A 22,418-nucleotide genomic window follows, 5' to 3' on the forward strand; every position below is an offset into this window, starting at 1 on the left:
ACAGTCATCGGCAGCATTTCTTGTTTTCATTCCACACACATGTAGTCTTCCATGCAGATGTCACAGGAAAACAAGATTGCTCTTTTCCAACCCTCGCCCAGGTACATTAAGGCCAATTTTCACATCAAAGCCATTCTAATTGAGAACGCTGATTAAGCAAGTAACCTATCTTGGATCAGTGGTCCTGAGAGGCTCAGTTCCAAAAGCGGACAGTGCATATATGATATGAAACACTGCAGAACAGAATGTACAAATAAAAGAACATTCAAGGGCAAAGAAATAATTAAATCATTTTACTCACCAGACCTCATCCATCTTGTACTCTCAAAACTACCAACCTCGTAATTGACTGTATTTTGAACATTCCTAATATAATGGCTTGCAAGTCACATCTTTCTTAACAAGAGTTGAGGAAACAAATTCTTCTTAATACTTGCTTAAAATGAACTTTTATCTGATGCAAATGCATTCTTCAACATGTACAATAAGGTGGCAGCGGTAACCTGGTTCACAACTGCCTGAGCAAACAACTGCCTAACTTCCCTCCCTCAACTTACCTTACCTTCTCATACTTCGCTTGACCTCTCCTGCTCACAGAGACCAAGCACCATTCCTCCCGTCTCCTGACTGCCTCCAAACTGGGTAATCTCATGCTTGCAACCGGGCCTAGCAGTGGCTGCACAGCCTACAAACAGCCCGCCCCGCCGGAACTCTTGTTGCAGCAAGAATTTTGTAATACTTCCCCCACCCCCTCAGCCCAGTGTTTATATAACCTCCATTTATTTTATAACAACACCATCCCAGCCCAATAATTTTATAACACACAGCAGCCCAGTGCTTACATAATCCCAACTAGTTTTGTAACCATCCCCAGCCCTGCATTTTTATAACCCCAGTAATTGTATGGTCCCCCCCCCCCCCCACAGCCCATTAATTTTATAACTGCCCCAAGCCCAGCGCTTACATAATCCCCGTCCACTGTTTGTATAACTTCAATGTTATATACTTCCTAGCTTCAATGTGTATATAACCCCCAGTAATTTTATAACAATCCACCCAGCCCAGTGTTTTAATAATGTAGCCCAGTAATTGTATAACACCCAGAGCTCAGTAACATCATAACACCCTCCAAACTCTACATGTATATAACTCTCCCAGTCTAGCATTTTTCATCCTTTTTTAAACCCCCCAATAGTCTTCATAAAATCTTTCAGCTCAGTACTTTTATAACACCTTCCCAGCTTAGTAATTTTCCTTTAAACACTTGAGAGCCCAGTGTTTTATAAAACACTCCCAGTTTGTGCTTTTATAAAATGCCCCCAGCCCAGAAATCTTTTAACACCTACCAGCCCACTAATTTTATAAGCTACTCACCCCATTCAATAAACCTTCCCCACAACCAAGTTTTTTTTAAACATATCACCCCAGTAAATCCCCCGCCCCAATAATTTTACATCACTCTACTCCAGTGATTTTACAACTCTCACCTCCAGCCTAGTGATTTTACAATCACAGATTGAGAACAGTTAGTACAATGGCAACAACCACACTGTTCTTCTTGTCCTCTCCCCTTCCTTGCCTCAAAACTCGCACTAACCCAGTGGGAGGTGCTGTCCAGTGCCAAACTGTCTGTCTGCACTCAACTGTAGGCAATTTAAGGCCAAACAGGAATACTTGGTCTCCAATCATCTTGAACAACTTACATCGCTGGACCACGGTCTTGCACTTCTAAGCCGATGCAGTAGCCAGTCTGCAATGGTTTCGCCACATTAAATGAGCACACACAGAAGCAACTTCCACACCCTCATGATGACGTTTGAGGCTGGAACATCTAATGGACAGTTCTGCCAGTGTTAGACTGAATGCCGCACTACAATCATTGCTCAGGAACTCAGACACTATGATATTGACATCACCACTCTGAGTGAAAACTGGTGACATGGGAAGGACAGCTCAGAGAGAAAGGTGGTGGCTATACCCTTTTTCTGGAAAGTCAAGGCTGAACAAGAACATGGCATCCATGGCGTTGACTTCACCATCAAAAACACAGGACATAGAACATAGAACACTACAGCACAGAACAGGCCCTTCAGTCCACGATGCTATGCTGACCATTGATCCTCATGTAAGGTAAACCTAATATACGAACCCTCAAATTTCTGTGACCATATGCATGTCCAGCATTCTCTTAAATATCCCCAATGACCTCGCTTCCACAACTGCTGCTGGCAACGCATTCCATGCTCTCACAACTCTCTGCGTAAAGAGACCGCCTATGACGTCCCCTCTATACTTTCTGCCAAACAGCTTAAAACTATGACCCCTCATGTTAACAATTTCTGCCCTGGGAAAAAGTCTCTGGCTATCAACTATGGGCGGCACGGTGGCACAGTGGTTAGCACTGCTGCCTCACAGTGCCTGTAGACCCGGGTTCAATTCCCGACTCAGGCGACTGACTGTGTGGAGTTTGCACGTTCTCCCCGTGTCTGCGTGGGTTTCCTCCGGGTGCTCCGGTTTCCTCCCACAGTCCAAAGATGTGCGGGCCAGGTGAATTGCCCAAGCTAAATTGCCCGTAGTGTTAGGTAAGGGGTAAATGTAGGGGTATGGGTGGGTTGCGCTTCGGCGGGTCGGTGTGGACTTGTTGGGCCGAAGGGCCTGTTTCCACACTGTAAGTCTAATCTAATCTAACTCTATCTGCGCCTCTCATTATCTTGTACACCTCAATTAGGTCCCCTCTCTTCCTTATTTTTTCCAATCAAAAAACTCCAATCTCAGTCAACCTCTGAGATAAGATAAGCCCTCCATTCCAGGCAGCATCCTGGTCAACCTCCTCTGAACCCTCTCCAAGGCATCCACATCTTTCCTATAATAGGGCGACCAGAATTGGACGCAGTATTCAAGTGTGGTCTAACCAAAGTTTTATAGAGCTGCAACAAGATCTCACGGCTCTTAAACCCAATCCCCCTAGAAATGAAAGCCAAAACACCATATGCTTTCTTAACAACCCTGTCCACTTTGGGTGGCAATTTTAAGAGATCTATGTACCTGCACACCAAGATCCCGCTGTTCCTCCACACTACCAAGAATCCTGTCTTTAATCCTGTACTCAACTTTCAAGTTTGACCTTCCAAATGCATCACTTCGCATTTATCCAGGTTGAACTCCATCTGCCACCTCTCAGCCCATTTCTGCATCCTGTCAATGTCACGCTGCAGCCTACAACAGTCCCCTATACTGTCAACGACACCTCCAACCTTTGTGTCGTCTGCAAACTTGCTAACCCATCCTTCAATCTCTTCATCCAAGTCATTAATAAAAATTACAAAGAGCAGAGGCCCAAGAACAGAGCCCTGTGGAACACCACTCACCATTGACTTCCAGGCAGAATACTTTCCTTCCACTACCACTCGCTGTCTTTTGTCGACCAGCCAATTCTGTATCCAGACAGCTAAATTTCCCTGTATCTGGCAGACTAACTCAAAAACTCCCCAGACAGTATAAATAAACATCTCATAACACACTGAATCACCCTAACTTGGAACCAGTATGTCACAGTATTCAGTGCATATGCTCGATTCAGCAGCTGAGGACAAGGAGAAATTCTGCTCCAGCCTTGACCAATCTCTCTCATGGGTCCCTGCAGTGGAAAAACTAATTGTCCTCAGCGACTTCAACACCAGAGCTGGTAGAAGTACATGTCTTCAGGGTGGTGTAATCGGGAAAGAGGGAGCTGGAAAACAAAATTCCAACTGTACCCTTCTCTTAACTGAATGCCACAAACACAACCTCTTCATCACAAGCACACTGTTCTGCCAAAGAAACAAATACAAAACAATGTAGCAGTCTCCAAACACTGGCATCTCCTTACTATCTTATCAGAGTGAGGTATTTGAAAGACATTAAAATCACACATACACTGACAGGAGCCGACAACTATTCGATTTAGCATCGCCTGATCTGATCCAGAATCAATAAAAATAAAAACCCGTCACAATAGAAACAGAAGCAGTGCCACAAAAAGTTCAACATCAAAACATTTAAAGTTTCAGAAAAAAAAGCCTCATCCAATCAAGTCCTCTCATAATCCTAGCAACCTTTAGCGACACTAAGTCACGTGATCCCAACAATCTCTGGTCCACCCTCAAGACTGCCTTCATCAATGCCTACAAAACTTAATCAGCCACTCAATCAGGAAACACCAAAACTGATTTCATGAGAATGATCAGGAGATTGCAGAAATATTTGCACCATCTGGGGACATGGATAGGATAAATGGACAAAGTCTTTCCTCTGGGCTGGGGTAGTCCAGAAGTAGAGGACGTAGGTTTAGGGTGAGAGGGGAAATACATAAAAGGGACCTAAGGGGCAACTTTTTCACGCTGAGGTTGGTGCATGTATGGAATGAGCTGCCAGATGACGTGATGGAGGCTGGTACAATTGCAACATTTAAAAGGCATCTGGATGGATACATGAATAGGAAGGGTTTAGAGGTATACGGGCCAAGTGCTGGCAAATGGCACTAGATTAGGTTGGGATATCTGGTCAGAATGGATGAATTGGACCGAAGGATCTGTTTCTGCACTGTACATTTCTATGACTCTATCTATAACTACAGGTGAGGTGCCTGATGACTGGAAGGGGGCTAACGTGGTACTTCTGTTTAAGAAAAGCTGTAAGGAGAAACCATAGGCTTGAGTGTGAGACTTCGGTTGTGGGTAAATTGTTGGAGGCGATTATAAATGATAGGATTAATGGACATTTAGAGGGGCAAAAACAGAATAGGGACAGTTTTGTGCAAAGAAAATCATGTCTCTCATTCTTAACTGAATATTTTTGAGGAAGTTACCAAAAAGGCTCACAATGACAGAGCAGTAGACATTGTTTAGTTGGAGTTTATTAAAACCTTTAAAATGTTCCAAATGGTAGACTAATTAGTAAAAATAGATCACATGAGATTGAGGGTGGGCTTGCCAATTGGATACATTATTGGCTTAATGGCAGGAGAAGGAGAGAGAGGGAGAGAGAGAGACAGACACAGAGACATTGATTTAGATGAGAATATAGAAGGCATGGTTTGTAAGTTTGCAGATGACAACAGAATTGGTGGCAGAGTAGACAGTGCACAGAAGGTTTTCTAAGGTTACAAAGGGATCATGGTGAAGTGGATCAATGGGCTGAAAAATAGCAGATGGACTTAGCCTAACAAGCCTTTCTATATAACTCAAACTTTCCATCGCCAGACACATCATGGTAAATCTCTTCTGAGCTCTCTCCTACTTGATAACATTGTTCCTTTAACTGGGTGACCTGAACTGGACACACTATTCTAGATGAGGCCTCACCAATATCTGGTACAACCTCAATATAATGCCCCAATTCCTATACTCAAAGGACTGAGCAATGAAGGCAAGCATTTTTTAAACAATCCTGTCTATGTGATGCAAACTTTAAAGAATTATGTACGAGCACTCCTAGGTCCCTCCATTCTACAATGCAAGGCTCTACCATTAATTACATAATCCCTACCCTTGTCTGTTGTAACAAAATGAAATGATTCAATAAATATTAAGCTGTTTTTCTGAGCGCAAAACAACAACAGTAATTGGATGAGAAAAGGCATGCCTACAAGTGACTGAAGGCGGAGGTTCAAAACAAACCCATGACATGATGAACAGGTGGGTGGGTGGAGAAAGCACTTGAGGCCCAAAAAATGGCTGACAACTATGATATGCATGGTGAAGTGGGAGGTGGCACTGGGCAGGGTGACACTAGGCACACGGACACACAAGATGGCCGCTGAGGCACAAGTTCACCACTTGATACACAAGATGGCCGCCGGACCACAATATGGAGAGAAACAGCAGAGCAAACACAGATACTGCCTGGGGCCACCAGAATACCAGCACAATGCACTCACAACTTAGTTGATTAGTTCAAGGCGGGTGGAGGAGACAATACACAAGTAGTGTATACTGCATGCTGGACTGTCTGGGTCCAGCTAACATCTTTGATAGAAATGTTAACAGGTTGATACAGACTCAATACAAAGTGCTAACAGCCAGGGCTGCAGTAATCAACCTTCTCAAGAAGAGTGATCAGCACCTTTTACTATAGCAATGGACTTCTACACTGATTTTGAAACTAACAATGTCTGCGCTGAAACCGACGACTGCACTGAAATTAACAAAGGCTGCACTGGAACGGACAATGACTGCATCAAAACTAATAATGATTCTGCAATGTTTACAATTAACAAACCACGTTACAGAGACTATAAAAGTATCTTGACATGTGCTCTGGGTTGAGAGAAGACTCACAGCTGACCACTGTGCTGTTGGTATCTTTCTTTCCCTGGAGCTCGGCTATTTCCTTGTACAATAAACTCTGTCGTTGAACCCCGACTCTGACTCAGAGGCTGGTGATTTTCCCCACAACAATGATTTCTTCTGTGCTGCCAACACTACATACTGCTCAAAGACCCAAGGACCAATCCTACAGCTGGCCATGGACAGAATGACTCTTATCAAAGATAAAGTCGTCATCAAAATATGCTGGGGGTGGGTACTGCGGACACCTCCTCAACCAGAGGTCTGTCGTCAATCCGAACATCCTTGAGTGCATTCCACAGCACACTGTACGCCATGAGCTCAGCAACACCCCAGCATGCATGAACAAGAGCAAGCTATCAGCAAGCTTAAGAACAACAAGGCTGCTGCAGCAAACCTTATCCCCACTGAGACATTGAAGTGCAGAGGGAAAAAGCACCTGCTGCAGTTAAATGCTGTAGTCTGTCTTATCTGGAAGGAGAGCCCTTAGATGCCACTGTCCTGAGTATTTTCAAAAAAGGGAACAAGTCCAACCACGACAACAACAGGGGAATTTTACTGTTGGATAAGTCATCGCCAAGGCCCGCCTCAATTGTCTCCTCCCTGTGACTGAGGAACTCCTCACAGAGTCACAGCGTGGCTTTTGGCCATGGAGGGGCACAACAGACAAGATTTTCACCATGCAACAGCCGCAGAAAAATGCAAAGAAAAGGACCTCCCCCTGTAAAAGGCCTTCTTTGACTTTTCAGGTCATAGTGCACAACACCCAGGTATGTAGATTTTTTTTGTGGCAGAATTGTTAGAAGCAAATAGTGTGAACCTAATGAGTGCACAAAGTCTTAGTGGACTTTCTATAAAAATGTATTCTAGTTAATAAAAATAGAAGGTGCTGGAAAGTCTCAACAGGTCTGGGACATCCAGGAAAGCAGATTTATTGTTTTGAATCCAGCAAGACTTTTCCTTGAAACTGATTCACACCAGGAAATGTAATCCCACTAATCCAAAAAACACTCCTTTACAGATTTCAAAACACCACTATATGATACTCAAAAGCATTATTAGTACAGTATTCTCATCAGAACATTCATTGCTTAAAAGCCCCATTGGGATTAATTGGACATCAGCTCCCAGTATGGAAAATATGTTTGCTTCTTTCTGGAGCTATTATACCAGAGGTTAAAGATTGGTAGCAGCAAATAACTACTTCAGGGTTTTATTCAAACACATTCAGTCTAACTCCTTAACCTAATATAACTGCATTTTTCTTTCCTGTATTTATGATTGTTGACAGAAATGGGAAAAGAACAGTTTTTAAAACTAAGAATTATTGAAGGATTACTGCAGTTTTTGGAAATAAATAACTTGATCAACGAGACAGGAGACCACATGAATGGAGCTTTGTCCATAACAAGATTTGGATTAGTCTGTGGAATTGTGATCAGTTAACAATGAACAAGGCCTCTAGTATGCCAAAACCAGATTTTTATTTTTTGAGCGGGTGGAGGGTAGGTAATATTTAGGTCAGAAGCCACTGGACATCCACAAGCTGTTTTGTTCTCTTCTGTACCTCAAGTGTGAAGATAGAATTACAGAATCCTGACAGTATAGATTGAAGCCATTTGGCCCACTGAGTCTGCACTGATCCTCTGAAAAGTATCCCACCCAGACCCACCCACCATTCCTGTAACCCCACATTTACCATGGCTAATCCACCTAGTCCACATCCTTCGGCATTACAAGGCAATTTGGCATGGCCAATTGACCCAAACTGCACATCTTTGGACTGTGGTTGGAAACCAGAGAAACCAGCAGAAACACATGCATCCATGGGAGAAAGTGCAAACTCCCTACACAGAATTGTCCAAGGTTGGAGTCAAACCCGGATCCCTGGTAGTGCTAATCACTGTGTTCCTGTGCTGCTCCCAAGGTAGCCAGTTCATTTTCCTTTACATGTTTTTGTAAGCAGTAACTTTTAATTAATAAGTCAGAGACTCTTGTAAAAATGAACCATCACCCTACGCCTCCTGCAACAACTGAATGTATGTCGAGAAGGAAGGCTGAGCAGTGGTATTCTGATCAGCAAAAGGATCAACTCAGCAAACTCTGTTGACAAAGACTACAGATCTGCCTTCCCAATCTTTCCCTTCACATAACACTGTTGCTTTTTTCTTTATCTGTGACCATGTGCATGTAGAGGGGTAGTTGAAATGAGAACCAGAGGTTAAAGCAGTGAAGTTATATGTTATCTGTAGTTAAAATCTATTTCTTTTCTCTGGTTCTCTGTCAAGGAGTGTAAAAGGTATGTAAATTGAGAAATCTGCACACATTTTAAAAGTCGTAACTTTTGTGATGACTCTGAGGCTTGATTTCCAGTATGATACCTCAGTGAGGCATAACACAAAAATAAACTAGTGTTCACAAACTTAACTATCTTCTTCCTTTCACTGGAGTAATATTTTACATAAAACTTTCAGTGTTTCACAGCTCTGTAAAAATTACAATTGAAAAAGTCTTTAAGCAATAGGTATTTGCCATAAGCTTAATAAAATCATTTCCAGAAATTTCCACAGAAACTTTGAGGTACAATTATTTTCCTTGGTAAGTCATAAACCCTCCAAAGTTAACAAAAACACATTAGTTCTGAAAATTGGCCCTCACAAGCAAGTTTTAAAAAATCAAAGCTACAAAAATATTCACAATTATTAATTCCTTCAAGTGCACAGAAAAACCCACATGTCACTATTTCAAAATCAAGATAGATCCAAACTTAACACAAATGAGGCAGAGGGTGACCAACAGGGATAGGCAGCACTTTGGCACATATATTACAGTCTAGAAGCAATCATCTGCGCTGAACAGTGGATCATCATGGGCTTGGTATCAAGGAGCACTTATGACCCAAACACCTTCTCCAAACACTACATCACAGTAGTGTTTCCCTACCTCTCCCCCTCCCCCTCCTCCTCTAACCAAAAGAAAGAGAGAGGGATAAATTATTGCATATTATTGCAAAATTTGTTGCTAGCAGAGTAAGGCTTTGGCTTGAGAGGCTTTCAAGAGCAGCACCTCAGCAGAAAGTACAGGTAAGCTCAAGTAAAGTCCTTTTAATTTTCCTTTTTAGACTTATGGCAGTTAGGGCAGTTGCATGACCCTCCTGCAGGATGTGGGAGCTCAGGGAGACTTTCATGGTCCCTGATGACTACATCTGTGGAAAGTACACCCAGCTTCAGATCCTGGGAGACCATGTCAGGATGCACTCAGGATCACCTGAAATGCTAAGCGTATCACGGATAAGAGTTTTAGTGAGATGGTTACACCTAAGGTGCAGATAGAGAGTAGCTGGATGACCACCAGGAAAGACAAAGGGAGTGGGCAGAGTGTGCAGGAATCCCTTGTGGCCATTCTCCTCAAAAACAAGTATACCATTTCAGATACTGTTGGGGGATAACAGTTGAAGGGAAAACAGCAGCAGCTGGGTCAGTGGTACTACAACTGGCTCTGGGCACAGTGGGAAAGGGTCAAGTTAAACAGGACCTTAGGTAATAGGAGGCTTGATAGTTAGGGGTCAGACAGGAGATTCTCTTTCCACAAATGCGAATCCAGAATGTTTCTTCCTGGGTGCCAGGATCTAGAATGTCTCAGAGCAGCTGCAGAATGTTCTCGAGGGGGAGGGTGAGCAGCCAGAAATTATTGTTCACTTTGGTACAAATGATATAAGTAGAAATACAGATGAGGCTCTGTGGAGTGATTATAGAGAGCTAGGTGAAAAGTTAAAAACCAGGACCTCGTCAGTGGTAATTTCAGAATTACTTCCAATGCCATGTGCTAATGAGGGTAAAAACAGGAGGATATGACAGAGGAATGCAGAGCAAAAGAATTGGTGCAAAGGGCAGGATTCAGATACTTAGATCATTGGGATCTTGGGCAGAAGTGACCTGTTTAAGAATGATGGGTTACATCTAAACTGAAGGGGAACTAATATCTTGATAGCCAAGTTTGCTAGTGCTACAAGGGAGGGTTTAAACTAGCTTAGCAGAAGTTGGGATCCTTAACAGAGGGAGGCGGGATCCTCAACAGCAGGAAGGGAAATATGAGGTTGGAAGGAGATAAAGTAATCAGAAATAGTAAAGTGAAGAGATAGGTCAGACTGGAATACGACAGAGAGCAAGGAATCGAAAAGCATGACACTGGAAAAGCACAGCAGGTCAAGCAGTTTCCAAGAAGTAGGAGATGTGACGTTTCAGGCATAAGCCCTTCATCATCCCTTAATTCCTGATGTACAGCATATGCCCAAAACATCAAATCTCCTGCACCTTGGATGCTGCCTGATCTGCTGTGCTTTTCCAGCGCCACACTTTTCAACTCTGATCTTCGGCATCTGCAGTCCTCACTTTGTCTCAGGGAGCAAAGAATGCCTGTTGGATTAAATTGCATATGCTTCAATGAAAGAGGCTGACAGGTAAGGCCAATGAACTCAGGCTGTGGATAGGTACCTGGGACTGGGATTAGATTAGATTATCTTAGATTACTTACAATGTGGAAACAGGCCCTTCGGCCCAACAAGTCCACACCGACACGCCGAAGTGCAACCCACCCATATCCCTACATTTGCCCCTTACCTAACACTACAGGCAATTTAGCATGGCCAATTCACCTGACCGCACATTTTTGAACTGTGGGAGGAAACCGGAGCACCCGGAGGAAACCCACGCAGACACGGGGAGAACGTGCAAACTCCACACAGTCACCTGAGGCGGGATATGACAGCCATCACAGAAACATGGCTAAGGGAGGGACAGGACCGGCAGCTTAATGTATAAGGATACAGGTGCTTTAGGTGGGATAGAGGTGGTGAAAAGAAGGGTGGGGGGAGTTACATTTTTGATTAAGGTGAGTATCATAGCAATCATTAGAGATAAAATAATTGAAGAATCATCCAGTGAGGCTTTGTAGATGGAGCTAAGGAATAAGAGGGGCTGGTGACATTATTGAGGTTGTATTGTAGTCAATGAGAATTAGAAGAACAAATATACAGGGAGATTGGGGAGACTTTTAGGAGCAATAAGGTTGTCATTTTAGAGGATTTTAATTTTCCTATTAGACTGGGATTACTAAAACATTAAGGGTTTAGCTGGAGTGGAATTTAAGTGCGTTGAGGAAAGTTTCCTCAAGCAGTAAATAGAGGGTTCTACTAGGGAAGGGGCAAAACCTGACCTACTCATGGGAAATAGGGCAGGACAGGCAATGGAGGTGGCACTGGAGGAGCACTTGGAACCAGGGACCATAATTACATTAAATTTTAAAATTGTTATGGAGAGGAACAAACTAGTTCACAGGTTCAAGTTCTAAATTGGGGTAAGATGAATTTTGATGGAATTAGACATGAGTTTGCAGGGACTGACTGGAATAGTTTGTTTGCAGGCAAAGGTACCCCCGGCAAGTGGGAGACATTTAAAACTGAGATAGCTAGAGTTTCACCCTGAGAGGGTGAAAGGCAAAGTTGACAGGAATAGAGAATATTGCATGACAAGAGAGATTGCGATTTTGACCAGAAAAAAGGTGGTGTGGCTCAGGTACAGGCAGCTGGGTTCAAAGGAATCCCTTGTGGTATATAGGGGGCATGGGAGTTTACTGAAGGAGGAAAATGTTTGTGAGGTCAGACCTGGGAGTAATGTGTTCAGCTTTGGTCACCTTGCTATAGGAAGTTATGTTATTAAACTGGAAAGAATGCAGGAGAAATTTAGGAGGATGTTGCCAGGACTCAAGGGTCTGAGTTGTAAGGAGAGGTTGGACAAGCTAGGACTTCTTTCTTTAGAGTGTAGCAGACTGAGGGCAGACTTTATAGAAGCATATAAGATCATGAGAGGCATGGATAGGGTGAAAGCACTCTGTCTTTTTTCCTCAGGTCAGGGATTCAAGGACTAGGGGCATCAGCTTAAGGTTCATGGGGAAAGAATAAAGGGAAATCTGAGTGGCAACCTTTTTAAACAGAGGGTGGTAGCATATGGAATGAATTGCCAGTGAAAGTGGTTGAGGCAGGTACATTAACAACATTTAAAAGGCATTTGGACAAATACATGGATAGGAAAGGATTAGAAGGAGATGGGCCAAGTATAGGGAAATGGGGTTAGAGTGGATGGACATTTTGGTTGGCATGGACAATATTTTGGCTAAAGGACCTGTCTCAATGCTATAGGACTTAATGATTAATAGCTCTCTCTATGACTCTATGATTCAAAAATATGCATAAATCAGAGTCTACATCACAAGGAGTGCTATAAATGCCACGTCAACAATTCAGTTCAGCTATGCTAAAAAAAAGGCTAAAAAATTTCTTGGCTTTGAATATTTTCTCATACTCAAGTATTCCCAGTTGAGTAAATTAAGCAGGAAATCAAAATGCTATTTTCCAAATTTATTAACAACCATTTGGAAGAGAAACATTTCCAAACCAATGCTGTATTACCAATACAGCTACAGTTCACTATCTGGAGTATCTTTTTTGCTCACCAAATTCCACAGCTAATTTTGAATTTTTTAAAATAAGTTGGCTTGTGTCAGATTGTGAACCTTTTTTGTTTATATTACCTTAACAAATCCACTAGTATGCAACACACATAGAACTATAGCATTTTACAGCATGGAAAGAGGCCCTCCAGCCCATTATATCCCTGCCAGTCATCAAGCTTAAATACTTTTCATTCCACTTCCCAACATTTGGCTTGCAACATGTATGCTATGCCGCCCATCTAAATATTTCACGCAATTCACTATTAAGAGGATTAAATCTCTCTTTTCCACCCATCCTACACCTATATCCAATGACTCTAGAATATGTTGACTCCTTGCCAATTACATAGGTTGGAGTTTTATGCTACTTCTGTGGCATTGCTTCAAATTGAAACCACAAACAGCATTGTTTGTGAAAGGGAAAAGAATGTTCAATTAATTTACACAAATTCTTTGAACCAGTTACAAGCAGTACAGTTCAAGGGGGATCACTAGTAAATGTCGTAAATGTAGAAACTGCAAAACAGAAGTAATATGCTGTTTGGCCCTTCAAGTCTCCTCTGCCATTCAACATTATCATCCAATTCAATGTTTTCTCATCAACTGCTTTCTGTGGCAAAGACGTCAAGAAGCTCAACACTGGATGTAGGTTTGCTTACTAAGCTAGAAGGTTCATTTTCAAACTTTTCGTCACCATACTAGGTAACATCAGTGAACCTCCGGATGAAGCACTGGTGGTATGGTCCACTTTCTATTTATCTGTTTAGGTTTCCTTGGGTTGGTGATGTCATTTCCTGTTCTTTTTCTCAGGTGGTGATAAATGGGATCTAAGTCAATGCGTTTGTTGATAGAGTTGGAATGCCATGCTTCTAGGAATTCTCATGCTTGTTACAGTTCTTGAAGGTATTTTGTAAATGACATTAGTTTTGTTCGTTGTCTGTGTAGGTTCTTTCAAGTTCATTAGCTGCTATTTTAGTGTGTTGGTGGGTTTGTGGGCTACCATGATGGCAAGAGGTCTAAATAGCTTGGCAGTCATTTGATGTAGGGGAGAGTGGCTAGGGTTTCTAGACGTGTTTTATTGGAGTTCGTTGCTGAGAAAGCAGTGGACTGTGTTCATTGGGTACCCAATCATTTTGAATACCCAATCATTTTGAATACACTGTATAGGTGATCTTCCTCTGCTCTTCATAGGATGGATGTGGAACAGAGGAACTATGTCAAGCCAAACAGAGACATGCATGAAAATCCCTCGAAGGATGACATTCCAACCAGAATTCTATCATAAAACACATTGACTTGGATCCCATTTATCACCCCTTAGTGGGCGGCACGGTGGTTAACACTGCTGCCTCACAGCGCCAGAGACCAGGGTTCAATTCCCGCCTCGGGCGACTGACTGTGTGGAGTTTGTACATTCTCCCCGTGTCTGCATGGGTTTCCTCCGGGTGCTCCGGTTTCCTCCCACAGTCCAAAAATGTGCAGGTTAGGTGAATTGGCCGTGCTAAATTGCCCGTAGTGTTAGGTGCAGGGGTCAATGTAGGAGAATGGGTCTGGGTAGGTGCGCTTCGGCGGTTCGGTGTGGACTTGTTGGGCCGAAGGGCCTGTTTCCACACTGTAAGTAATCTAATCTAATATATAAAAAAGGAAATGACATCACCACAGGTAATGATGTCACCACATGACACGACAATAGAAAGTGGGCCATTCCACCAGTGTTTCATCTGGAGGCTCACTGATGATGTTACCTAGTATGGTGACAAAACATCTGAAAACAAACCTTCCAGCTCAGCAAGCAAACCTCCATCCAGAACCTCAACCTGAGCTACAAATCTTCTCAAAACTCGCTAGCTCAACACTCTCCAGGTGAAGACATTTCTTTTCAATGAAGTCCTAAGTAGTCTACCCTGTATCCTTAAACAATGATGCCTGATTCTGGACTCCCCAGTCATTGGGAACATTTTCTAGATGGCAAGTAGTGTTGTATTTAAATTTATAAAAGGCGTTCAATAAGGTGCCACATAAAACTTTACTACAGAAGATGAGGTGGTATTGGTGAATTTATGCTGGCATAGGTTGAGCATTGTCTAACTAACAGGATTATTTTTAGATTTTTGAGATGTAATGAGGGGAATGTCACAGTGATAAGTGCTGGTGCCTCAAGTATTTAGGACCTATAATAATGACCAGAGTGAAGGAACTGACTGTACTACAGCCGCATCTGATGACGGTACAAAGACAGGGAGGAAAGCAAGTTCTGAGGAGGACTGGGACTGCAAAGATAGGCTGAATGATTGTATTCCAACATTTCTGATTTATTTGTGGGATATGGAAATTTCTGGCTGGCCCGTATTTATTGCCCATCCCTGGTTGCCCTTGAGAAGGTGGTGGTGAGCTGCCTTCTTGAACAGCTGCAGCCCACCTGCATTGGGGTGACTCACAATTCCATTAGCGAGGGAATTCAGGACTTTGACCCAATGACAGTGAAAGAACAGTGATATATTTCCAAGTCAGGATGGTGTGTGGCTTGAAGGTGGTGGTGTTCCCATGTCCTTCCAGATGGAGGTGGTCATTCGTGTCTGAGGATCTTTGGTAAATATCTGCAGTGCATCTTGTAGATAGCACACACTGCTGCTACTGAGTATCGGTGGTGGAAGGATTGGATGTCGTGCAAATTGCAAATCAAGCGGGCTTCTTTGTCCTGGATGGTGTCAAGCTTTTTCAGTGTTGTCATCATCTACCAAACTTTTGGAGGAAAATGTAAAGTTGTTCACTTGGTAGGAAGAGAAACAACGTATTATTTAAATAGAGAGAGAATATAAGATGATGCAGTATAAAGGTATCTGTGTATCCTAGCACATGAATCACAAAGTATTAATATGTACATACAGCAAGTAATTAGGAAAGAAAATAGATTGTTGGCCTTTACTGCAACGGGGAAGGAGCATAAGTGTGGAGAAGACATGCAACAAGGGCACAGAGCACTTATATACAGCTTTATTACAAGTGGGATATACTCGCATTGGAAGAAATTGAGAGTGTTCATTAGGCTGATTACTGGGATGAAGGGGGTTGTCTTGTGAGAAACCTTGAGCAGATGGGGTCTATAGTCATTGGAGTTTAGAAGATTAAGCAGATATTTCATTGAAACATAAGATTCTGAAAGTGTGATGCTAAGATAACATTTGCCCTCCTGGGGAATTTAAAACTAGAGGGCATAGTTTCAAAATAGCCATTTAATCCCATTTAATGAGTCAAGGAGGAATTCCTTCTTTAAATTTTGCAATCCAGACTGGGACAAGGAATATATCCAAGGCTGCCCTTGACAGATACTTTATCTACAAGGGAATCAAGAGTTATTGAGGATAGTGGGGGAAAATTGAGCAGATGGTAGTGTAAGAGGCTGCGGGGTCACTTGACAAGCTGGCTGAGTGGGCAAATATTTGGCAAATGCAATATGATGTGGATAAATATGAGATTATCCACTTTGGCCACAAGAATAGGAAGGCAGATTATTAACTGAATGGTGGCAGTTTAGAAAAAGGGGAGGTGCAAAGAGACCTTGGGATCATGTTGAAGGTTGGCATACAGGTCCAGCAGGTGTTTGAAGAAAGCTAATGGTAGGCTGACTTTCATAGCGAAAGGATTTGAATATAGGAGTAAGGATGTCCACCAGACTAATTCCCAGGATGGTAAGATTGACATGTGAAGAAAGACTGAATCAATTGGGCTTGTAATATTTGAAATTCAGAAAAATGAGGGAGGATCTCAGAAACCTATAAAATCCAGATTGGACTGGACAGGCTCGATGCAGGAAGAACGTCCTTGATGTTGGGGATGTCCAGAATTAGAAGTCACAATCTAAGAATAAGGGATAAGACATTCAGGACTGAGATGAGGAAGAATTTCTTCACTCATGGTGAATTCTCTCCCACAGAAAGCTGTTCAGGGCAGGTTGTTAGATACATTGAAGAGGGAGCTGGACATGGCTTTTGCAGCTAAAGGGATCAAGAGGTGTGGAGAGAAAGCGGGAATGTGATCCTGAAGTTGCATGATCAGCCACGATCATATTGAATGGTGGTGCATGCTCGAAGGACTGAATAGCCTACCCCTGCACTTATTTTCAAAGTTTCTATGTGTCTGTGAAAGTGGAGTTGTAGCTTTAATCAAATCAGTCATGATATTATTGAATGGCAGAGCAAGCTTGCTGGGCCAAATGCCTTACTCCTGCTCTGATTATGATCTTGTATGACGGCACATAATGAGATCTGTGAAAAATAACTGAGTTTGTTGTTATGCTCATTCTCATTAGGACCATGGAAAATAAATCAGGAATGGGAAGATAGGAACTGGCAGACATATCATACATCTATCTGAATGAAATTAACATTTATATTTTCTCCATGACTTACATTTATGGATAGAGTTCAATCTGTGGTTGCATCACCTCCACATTAAATATCCTAGTTCGACTAAAATCACAATTCTCTCTAACCATGTTCCTATCCTGATTTGACCCTCATTTCAAATTCCTCAAGTCCAAGTACAGAGACTTGAACAGTTACCGTGGACAATGGGTTTAGCCATTTAAATCACATCTGGCTGAACCACAGAAATGGTATTTTTAGATAATGTACTCATTCACTAAAATTGCATTCAAGGATAATAAGCTAAGATAATCTGCAAATTATATCTTCTATTCCATGCCATCATCATAAAATCCACAAAGAAATTAAAATCTGGAAAAATGCATTAACAGATTTGATAAAAATTCAAGTCAAAATGACTTCTAGTACCCCTTTAAATTAGGTACAAAAAAAAGGAACTTGTATCTTGTGGAGTAAGTGGTGTTGATATTCCATGTTTGGCAGAACAGAGATATGCTCGAGTGACAGACAAGTATAAAAACGGATTCTTGTTTGTAATTTAGTACTGTATTCGGTATACTGTGTAGACGTTCTTAAATAAAAAATTATCAAGTCTTCAAAAAGGTACATTTTGTAACTAGAAAAAAATATGAAAATAGAAACCATGAAGCAAAAGTGGGTGAATTCTATTGTAACCACTCAATATGCTGTTCATTCTAGTTCAGTAACAGCATCTAAAGAAAAGTTATATTCTTGGCACATGTATCCTTTACTAAGGGAATACCAAACATGCAGTGCAAATTCAACACTATCAAAGATCAAATGTAATATTAATGACCTATACATTATGTCAGATCCTAGCTCTATTCAATGAAGATCGGGGAAAAAATTAGATACCAGCCAGGAATTGCAAGAAAATCTCAGGAAGGATACTGAAAGAAAAGTTCTGGAGATAAGTTTTGAAGCAGGTTTGAAAAAGTTCACAGAACCTTCACACTGGAGATCTTATCATTGATGATGGAATGGAGGAAAGGGAAATGCCATGCACAAGTTGGCAAAACTGAAAGCTGAAACAGTACTGAATTGCATTTAAATTTTCAGTGTCACATTTTTAATGAAATGGCTGGCATATATTCAAAACTCTGTCACTTATAAATTATCATGCTTGATTAGTTTTGTAAAGTTTCTTATAATTTTGACAATCTATTTATATATGCTACATTGAACAGTTTCATTTCTCTCTGAAATATACAGGTTCACTTTGGAGTTCTCTGATTAACACCATCAAGATTATCACCAATATCCACAAGATTGATCTTACATGCGTTCACCATACTGGAAAAACACATTGGCTGAGCAAGCCGAAGAAATAACCAGCCTCAAAAGTAGACACTGTTGAGGAAGCTCCCTCATAGAAGGCTCAATATTTCACCCAAATGATCACATCGTACAAATTGGACATGGGAATGTCAAAAGTTACAAGATAATCTTATTCCAAGTAATCTACACAAAGACGAGACCTAGTCATCTCATTCCCTTCTTTCACTTTGAACTAAATCTACAGCTCAAAAATTGGGAATGCTCAGAATCAAGCAGTTACCTTTGCAATGATTTCTAATTGCATTCCCTGCCCAACAAGATCCATATCAGGACTTGCAGTACACATTTTTGGCATGTTACTGTTGACCTTTATATCATAACTTTTATTTTTATTCCACAAATTATGTGCTGAAATATTATAGAAATTCTTTGATTTTTTTTTCGTATGTATACTCATAAATACACTGATTCATGCTTTTCTTTTGCAGTATAAAGAAACCAATGGCAGTATTCAAAATCTGCAAGTTTTGTGAAGGGCAGGTCATGCCTCACAAACCTTATTGAATTCTTTGAGAAAGTGACTAAGGAGGTGGACGAGGGTAAAGCGGTAGCTGTGGTGTATATGGATTTTAGTAAGGCATTTGATAAGGTTCCCCATGGTAGGCTACTGCAAAAAATACAGAGGTATGGCATTGAGGGTGCATTGGAGGTTTGGATTAGGAATTGGCTGGCTGGAAGAAGACAGAGGGTAGTAGTTGATGGTAAAGGTTCATCTTGGAATGCAGTTACTAGCGGTGTTCCGCAAGGATCTGTTTTGGGACCATTGCTGTTTGTCATTTTTATAAATGACCTGGAGGAGGGGTTAGAAGGTTGGGTGAGCAATTTTGCGGATGATACGAAAGTCGGTGGAGTTGTTGACAGTGAGGAAGGATGTGGCAGGTTACAGCGGGATATAGATAAGCTGCAGAGCTGGGCAGAAAGGTGCAAATGGAGTTCAATGTCGCTAAGTGTGAAGTGATTCACTTTGGTAAGAGTAACAAGAAGATGGGGTACTGGGCTAATGGTCGGATACTTGGTAGTGTGGATGAGCAGAGGGATCTTGGTGTCCATGTACACAGATCTCTGAAAGTTGCCACATAGGTGAATAGTGCTGTGAAGAAGGCATATGGCGTACTGGCTTTTATTGGTAGAGGAATTGAGTTCCGGAGTCCTGAGGTCATGTTGCAGTTGTATAAGACTCTGGTGCGGCTGCATCTGGAGTATTGTGTGCAGTTTTGGTCGCCATACGATAGGAAGGATGTGGAGGCACTGGAATGGGTGCAGAGGAGGTTTACCAGGATGTTGTCTGGTATGGTAGGAAGATCGTATGAGGAAAGGCTGAGGCACTTGGGGCTGTTTTCATTGGAGAAAAGAAGGTTTAGGGGTGACTTGATAGAGGTGTACAAGATGATTAGGGGTTTAGATAGGGTTGACCATGAGAACCTTTTTCCACGTATGGAGTCAGATATTACGAGGGGGCATAGCTTTAAATTAAGGGGTGGTAGGTTTAGGAGAGATGTTAGGGGTAGATTCTTTACTCAGCGAGTTGCGAGTTCATGAAATGCCCTGCCAGTAGCAGTGGTGGACTGACCCTCTTTATGGGCATTTAAACAGGCATTGCATAGGTATATGGAGGATAGTGGGCTAGTGTAGGTTAGGTGGGCTTGGATCAGTGCAACATCGAGGGCCAGAGGGCCTGTACTGCGCTGTATTTTTCAATGTTCTATGTAAGCAGTCATTTGGTCAACAACTGCTACATCACCTCATCAATAAACTATTAGATCCTTTGAAACTTGGCTTGCCCTCAACTTTGACATAAAGAACCATAGTACCTTTTGGAGTTTTGCACTTTTTTCACAGAAGCCCTCTAGTTCTTGGCGAAGGGCACGATTTTCTTCTGATAATATCTCCACCATCTGCTGAGCCCGTGCCACAATTGCAACTGCATCAACTGAAAGTTGCTGGTTTGACACAGGATCTGGTTGGAGCTGAGGAGGAGCTGACTGCAAAAGTGCAAGTTGGAACTGATTCTTTTCCATGGAGCTCTGGGAAGACATAGGACTGTGATCCTCTGATGGCAATGACTGAAAAAATGTTTGGCATTGCCTAGAAAATCACAACAAAAATGAAAATCAATGCAACAATACATAGAATCACAAGTGATCACACATTCTAGCTACAACTTAAGCAATGAAGCCTCAAGGCATTTGGATGATTGAAATACATAGTATGATATACAGCTGCCTGGACCCCACGCTCTGAATATCACTTTATAAACATCTCTATTGTGTTTGCAGCAAAAATAAGTATACACTTCATTATCTAATACGTTTGTTGCTGCCAATCTCTTTGGCAAACTTCCACATGACAGATTAATTTGTAAAATTAAAGTGCATCAAATTTGGGACATAAAATTGATCAGCAGACAGGAAACACTAGGAATAAATGGATGTTTTTTGATGGCAGGCAGCGACTATTGGAGTACAGCACGGATCAATAATAGGACCCCAGCATGTATGTTAATAATTTAAACGAGACAACTAAATGTAATATTCCCAAAATTTTTTTATGATACAAAGCTGGGTGGAAGGATGAGCTGTGAGTAAGGTGCAGAAATGCTGCAGAGTAGACTAATGCATGGCAGATGCGAGATAATGTGATAATCCACTTCAGTGGCAAAAGTATCAAGACAACTTATTATTTGAATGACGGTAAATTGAAATAGAATTCAATGAGACCTGGATCTCTGCGTAGACCTGTGCTAAAAGTGTGCAGGTGAAGTAGACAGTAAAAGGCAAACTATTCGTTCCACTTCTGATTTAGTACCGAATTCTATATTTTCAGAATTGTTTTCTCCAAGTTGTTCTAACTGGTCCATCACTGAAACCAAGTCTGTCAGGAATATTATTTCTGATTCCATGTTTTTCCAATGTGATTATTATTGTCCTAATTGCAGTAATAACAGTGCCACTACTCTGCTGCTGTAATGAATTTCATTTCTCACATTATGAAATAAAGGATTTCCCCTTTTCTACTATTTCACTGGATGAATCCCACTGCTCAGGACCATAACAATTGATTTCTATTTCACATGCTTTCCTCGATATTTCCCATAGTCTAATAATGACACCAATTTCTTTCACCTTTTTCCTGAATGACTACCTTTTCTACATCCTTAATAAAATCTAACCTTAGTTTTCTATTAGACCAGGGCTACTTAGACTGTTAATCTTCACTTTATTATTTTAATTCTGGCTTCTCAACACAATGGGTCCGTGGCCTCCGTTTGAAATGTTCTGGATGTAGGTTTGTTCGCTGAGCTGGAGTGTTCATAAAAATCATAGAATGCCGACAGTGTGGAAATGGGCTATTTGGCTCAACAAGTTCACACTGACCCATGTAACCTGCCCAGACCCATGCCAATACCTATTATTCTATATTTTTCCCTGACTAATGCACTTAACCTATACACTCCTGAACACTATAGGCAATTTAGCATGGCCAATTCACCTAACCTGCATATCTTTGGATTGCGGAAGGAAACTGGAGCACCAGGAGGAAATCCAGGCAGACACTGGGAGAATGTGCAAACTCCACACAGACAGTCACTTGAGGCTGGAATTGAACCCAGGTCCCTGGCACTGAAGCAGCAGTGCTAGCCAGTGATTTTGTGGCCCTTGGAATGATAGGTTCAATGGCACCCTTTTGTACAGTAGATCCTGCGATTTCCTTGTGTTCGCCTTGCCATGTGGTGACTAATCATTGTAGTAGTAAACATTGACCCAAGCGTCAAGTATTTTCCTTAATTCCATTCCCCAGCCTGTAATACTACACCTTTTTGAGATTTTCCCAGTGTTCG

General features: G+C 41.8%; 1 protein-coding gene across 3 annotated transcripts in view; it reads right to left on the reverse strand.

The window, feature by feature from the left end:
- The window catches only part of amotl1 (angiomotin like 1), a 244,441-nt gene that overhangs the window by 100,856 nt on the left and 121,167 nt on the right, over positions 1-22,418 (reverse strand). For all 3 annotated transcript variants that reach the window (XM_060825947.1, XM_060825948.1, XM_060825949.1), the window contains exon 7: positions 20,392-20,665. In XM_060825947.1, coding sequence (XP_060681930.1) covers positions 20,392-20,665 — 274 coding nt within the window. The remainder of the gene's footprint in view (positions 1-20,391; positions 20,666-22,418) is intronic.

The sequence above is a fragment of the Hemiscyllium ocellatum genome, chromosome 6 (assembly GCF_020745735.1).
Source record: "Hemiscyllium ocellatum isolate sHemOce1 chromosome 6, sHemOce1.pat.X.cur, whole genome shotgun sequence".
Taxonomy (NCBI): Eukaryota; Metazoa; Chordata; class Chondrichthyes; order Orectolobiformes; family Hemiscylliidae; genus Hemiscyllium; species Hemiscyllium ocellatum.